Here is a 6,000-nt window from a genome sequence, read left to right as displayed (position 1 = left end):
ATTACCGTACTTTTTCAGCAATTGCTATGCTACTGTTATCAAATCATCGTGTCACCAATTAGCATTTGCTGAATTATAGTTATAGCTAGCTAAATTTCCACTGCTAAAAATATAAGTTGAGATGACACAATTTTAAGTTAAATGTATGAATTAACTTTTCAAGTTATGAGCAATTAAAATGTACAAGTACAAATTGAAATCTGCCAGTTCTGCTTACTTAAATTTCTTAACTTAAAAAATTAATGTAACTGATTACCTAAGTTTTTTTGAGTTTTGCCAACTTTTCAGTGCACTCTTTATCACAACTTGCCACATAAATAAATACCAGTAAATTGATGTTAAGCCAACAATGTGATACTTTAATAGTCAATATTTATTAATAAATGTTTCAACTAAATATTTTTTGATACTTATCAGTATTGAATGTAATATAAGCATATTTATAATCTGCATCAACTCGTCTGCCATTTTTTCCCCCCACTGAGTTTATCACAATGCATTCTGGGATTGCCTTTTCGGTGAGGTGCTGCCTTAGATTTTTACAAATAAAGAGGAATCTTATGAAGCTGCATAATATTTTGGAACCATAAAAAGGGCCCAACCATAAATTTTCATCCCAGGCCTGTGAATTTATGCGACGGCCCTTAATGTGCGGTCACATTTCCTGTTAGTTGACGAAATTTCCCATTTGAAATCCAGTTATTTCATTAGGAATAGGGATTGGGAGTTTTAAGTGTGGTCGAAAAATTTCCCTTCAGAGATTTTGCATTGTGTTCAAGTTGGTCACTTGAATTCGCTGCATTGACCAATAAAAAGCTGCTTGGTTGGAAAGTTTCACTACTGTGAAATATGTACCTTCAGAAAGATTGTCAAATTTGACAGAAAAACCTAATTTTGTCAGATCACACATTTATATAGTGAAGCACAACAAAGACTAGGGACACAAGCATTTTTAGCGAAAAATGTTTAATCTCTCCTTGATGCATGTTTATTTACACATAATAAATTTGCAAAATAGGAAAGAGCACAATATTTACACAATGAGCATTTAACAGCCAACCTGTCACAGTTGATTCAAGTCTGAAACTCTTCAAAAGGTATCAGAATTAATAAAGTATTAAAATTCTTTAGTTTTCGTTTTCTTTGAAATCTACATGCTCACATTTTGTTCCTACGCTTAAATTAAGTCATCCTTCCAAAAAAGGATTGTTTCTTCAATCTGGAAACACCATGAGCAGAAATCAAAAACCGGATTGGTCTTTTGGACTGAGGAGGAGTGTAAGAAAGAGGGCGTGGCCAGACAACGATAAAGAGGCGTATGGAAAGAGATGAACTGTGGGTAATGGAAGAGTCAGAGGTGGACGAGAAAAACGAGGGAGGAGTTGACAAGGCACTCTGTGCTAAATGAAAACTCTGTGAGTCTGAAACACCTTCTGTTCGGCTTGTTTTCCCTCTACAACTTCTCTCTCTTTTTTTTTTTGTTCCTGTACTCAAAGTAGTTCTCAAAACAAGTGTCGCAAAATAAGAGGCATCACTCAAATACTTTACACAGCCAAATCTTTGAAATGTTAGAATATCTCTGAAGAGTTCCACATGTTCCACAACTCAACATCTAAAAACGATTGAAAATCAAAGATAGCACTCGTCATGAAAATAAACTGAATGAAAAGAAAGGCAAAGACGACATCGAAGTGAAACACGTCCTGAGACATTACAATGCAACCAGATGCTTTACAATCACCATCAACAAAGTCCCGCTTAACGAAGCACAAAGCAAAGCACATCGAGATTTTCCATCCGGAAAACGACAATAGAAAATAAAAAAAAAACATGGCCAGACTGTACATTATGATATGTAGAATGAACATCATCAGCCTTTGGAATGAAAGTAGAACAGCATGCTTGTATTCTCAAATCATTTTGTAATGTCGAAGCATGCAGAAGCTCATCTACTGGAAATGTAAGGAAGGCCAGATGGAGGGGTGCAAGTCACCTGTAATGCTATACATCCAGCCCTCTCCTTCTACTGTTAAAATTAAGACATACACGTCCGACAGTAGTGTGTATGTTCACTTATAGGAAGTCTATCTATCTATTAAGCTACTTCATTGACGGTTCCTTCCACGTAGCTTGATCTTGCACTAAAACTGATGACAGAAATGATTGCTAAGAGTTTATGAGAGCTAAACAAACAAGCAAACAAACCCAACATCTAATTCGTTTTCATTTGACATCTGTGCGAAGACTGAAAACGAATGCAGTTCTCGAATCTAAAGGGAGATTGTCTTTACCGTGGAAGATACGTTCTAGAGAGTTGTGGAGACCTGCTCCCGGTTGATTAGGAGAAATCACAATGGCATAAAATCAATAACGTAAACCTTAATCCCAAAATAAATAAATGTGTAAAGAGTAATTCTGTATTACTTTCCCAGCTGGAACGAACCCTGATGTATGGCTGAGGTAAAGCGAGCGAGAACCCGTCAAACGTTCAGTTCGTGTGTCTCACTCTCTCTCTCATTGGGTTTCTGACCTAAATCTTTCAAAGATGTTTCTATCGCATCTCAGAAAGTCTACTTCTGCTTTAATCTCAGTGGAAAGCCAAAGGAGGAAAGGCTTTCTCTTGTTTGAACACGACTGACTTTAAGAGAACTGCAGCAGCACATGAAAGCAAGTCACTACGATACACATTCTCACAGAGTTACAGACGCTCGCAAGAGAGAAGATAAAGAGAAACTCCAACACAACCAACCAAGGTGGCGAAGAAAAGTAAAGCAGAATTCGACTTCATCTGCTTGATACCCCTGAAACAGTTTGAGAATCGCTTCACATTTGTATTTGTAACACTGCAAATCACCAATCTGGATAGAAATGAGTTAGTGGACTGTTGAAATACAAAACGATAAAGCACAAAAACGTTTTTTTAAAAATGGCATAAGCACGCCAAGTAGCTTATAAGCTCAAATTGAACCAAAAAAATAAATAAAAATACTCAATAAAAAGGTTCTACTTCCAAAAAAAAATGCATCTAGTGCTTACATGATGGCCGTTTAAGAACGTTTCCACCTTTCTGAGCTGAATTCAAATCAACTTTAAGCTTAACTACCGGTTTTGTGGATGGGTAACATTCACGTATGATCATTCGGCTTGAAAAACATTGATTTTAAGCTTTTTAAAAACTAAGAGAGATGTGGAACTGCATGGAAATAACATTTGCTACATTTACAGTGATGTCACAGAACCTTCTCAAAATGCCAGATTGTGACATCATCAGTAACGGAACACATTCTTCGGTTCTTCAATCCCAAGTTTTCCTTCATTCTAGACTGATTTGTGCAAAAGTTACCGAGGCTAAGAGTGCTCATGTTTTTAATATGAGAAATGAACACAAGATGAAAACGGCCAATTATTAATTATCGATCGAGTTTTTGCACGGAATAGCAAAGAATATGTCCTCAAGTGGCTTTCAGACTGAAACCATAATAGCAATAAAGGTTGAAAAAAGTGTACAAACTAAATACACAGATTCATCCACCAACTAAACAATGAACCCTTTGTTTTCCATGAGGACATTTTCCTCCAAAAACACTAGGTACCACATGGGAACACATTTGTCTGAGTTTGTTCTTTTTTGCACATTTTTTTTTTCACTCTCAGTTCTTCAGTCACTAGGGTAGTCAACATTTAAATCATAACACATTTTATCTAAAGAAAATTGTTTTTTTGCACTAACAACATTCAAATAAAACATGGCACAGGACATTTTTTTGATATTTTTTTCATAGTTCAGTCTTTTTCAAATATCAAATTCATCTTATTCTTTTCTATGTTAAAATGGAAAACTTTGTACGCGTCTTTTCACTCTTTTTGTATAAAAATGCAGTTGTATTTATATATCTATACACATTTATATATATATTTATATCATTTTCATTTGTTGTAGTTCCTGTAAATTGTGCAAATTCAGCAGTAACACAAGTGGCAGGAGACTGGATCAAGTGAGTCCTTCGATCAACCCAAAGAGCAAAAAAACAAAAAAAGAGATGTAAGCGCTAAAACAAAATACCGTTTGCAGAAAAAATAAATCACCGTTTTTATCCTTCGTGGGCTTTAAGGTCTTCTGGCTCATAATACAAGACATCCTTGGTGAGTAAAAGCACACAAGCGTGGCTCAACACACACTCCGAAAAGATAAAAATCCAAAAACTAAGTCCTATTGGTTGGACGTGGCGTCCGGGGAGACATTCTGGTGCATGTTGAGTTCAAAGGAAGTGATGAAAGAGGATTTCCACCCTGGGCTGAGGGGTCTCCAGTGTACTGCTTCTGTCCTTGCAGTCCGTTAGCTTAGTGTGTGTGTGTGTTTGTGTATGTGTGCGCGAGGCTCGGGGATGGGCTCAGGAGGTCAGAGGGAGCCAGCTGAGGTGGGCGGAGAGACGGGGAGGGGGTCCTCAGCTTGCCAGAGCCATGGTGTCGATAACCTGTTCCAGTTTACTGCGCAGTCTCTGTCGCCGAGCTAACTCGTCCTTCTGTAGTGCGGACAGGATCTGTAGAGGAGGAAATGACCTCAGATTAGATAGTTGGTACTTTAGTTGTTTTATGAGGCAACAGGCTTGTGTTAAAGGTGCAATATGTAATATTGACAGCTAGTGGTTAAAATGCAGTCCAAATTCAAAATATTGGAGAGTTGTTTCTCCTCAGACTCGATGCTCACGCGGGTTACCAGTTTGAGGAAATTCAACGGGAACGAGCACAATTAACAAGGGAAGGCGATGAGCCTTAAGTTCCGTTCACACCAAGAACAATAACTATAAAGATAATGATAAAGATATAGTTCTAAACATCATTCTAAATATAAAAGAATAGCAGAGTTCACACCACAGATATAACGATAATGATATAGAGAAACAATATCGTTGGGATCACTTTCAGAATTTTTTTTTCCAAATGTTGAACGATAAAACACTGACAGCCAATCAGAATCCATTCTAATTTAAGGGCTCACGCATTAAAAATGGCAGATGACATTGCGGAGAAGTTAATCACCGAGGTCCAGAAAAATCCACCACAGTCTGACAAGTCAAACCCCCTTTTCAAGGATACTTTAAAGAAAATGAATATATGGAAAACAATCAGTAATACCCTCGAAATAAATGGTGAGAAGTATTAACGATGATATCATTATGTCAGGCTAGCAAACAGTGTAACATAAAATGACCTCAGGTATCCAGTGCTAGTTTTGACAACATTGCCTAGCATCCTTTGAAGTTGCAGTGAAAAAGACTAGGCATTGTTTTTATTCCACCATATTGACTTCGTCAGCTAAATTCACTGTTAGATTAGATCGATTACACTAGCTATTCACTCGAAACATTACATGCTGAGGACATCTGCTGGTTAAAGCCGTGTAAATGCAACAAGAACAGCAAAAACATGTTGTACACACTTTGAAACCGCAGCACGTGAGCTTTGAATAAACAGACCGTTATCGTTCGTTGGTGTGAACGCAAATATTGTTATCGTTATCGTTATATTTATCGTTCTTGGTGTGAACGGGCCTTTTTTTTTTGCGTTTTAATATGCCTCTGGTCACAGAGCTTTTTAGATGGATGGCGAGGCTTTTTAGTCTGGTATAATCTGCTATCTCTGATCCAGTTAGTTTGCTCTGAATACTGTTTTTTTCGCCAACCCAGAGTGTCAAAATACTATTGGGTAAATTGTCAAAACAAAAAACAGACATTCCGACACGGAACGCACATTTCAAAAGTAGAATAACTGGCTGTAGCATTGTTTTTATGAGAAACAAGAATGTGAACTTAGCATTTTTTCTTAAATATCTGTAAACGTGGTATTTTTATGATTTAGTAAAGTAAAAAAAAAAAAAAAAAATACAAACAGCACCTTTAAAATTTATAATTACATAATTCTCTCTATGGCAGGATAAAAATGAGAAAATACACAAATGAAGTCTCAATTACACACTTGATATAGGTATTTGCTCTTTAT

General features: G+C 36.8%; 1 protein-coding gene across 2 annotated transcripts in view; it reads right to left on the bottom strand.

The window, feature by feature from the left end:
• Window positions 1-949: 949 nt before the first annotated feature.
• plxna1a (plexin A1a) overlaps window positions 950-6,000 on the bottom strand; it is a 230,202-nt gene continuing 225,151 nt past the window's right edge. For both annotated transcript variants that reach the window (XM_051879527.1, XM_051879528.1), the window contains exon 32: window positions 950-4,541. In XM_051879527.1, coding sequence (XP_051735487.1) covers window positions 4,446-4,541 — 96 coding nt within the window. In that variant the 3' untranslated portion in view covers window positions 950-4,445. The remainder of the gene's footprint in view (window positions 4,542-6,000) is intronic.

The sequence above is a fragment of the Ctenopharyngodon idella genome, chromosome 22 (genome assembly GCF_019924925.1).
Source record: "Ctenopharyngodon idella isolate HZGC_01 chromosome 22, HZGC01, whole genome shotgun sequence".
NCBI lineage: Eukaryota > Metazoa > Chordata > Actinopteri > Cypriniformes > Xenocyprididae > Ctenopharyngodon > Ctenopharyngodon idella.
This window is presented reverse-complemented; position numbering and strand designations above follow the sequence as displayed.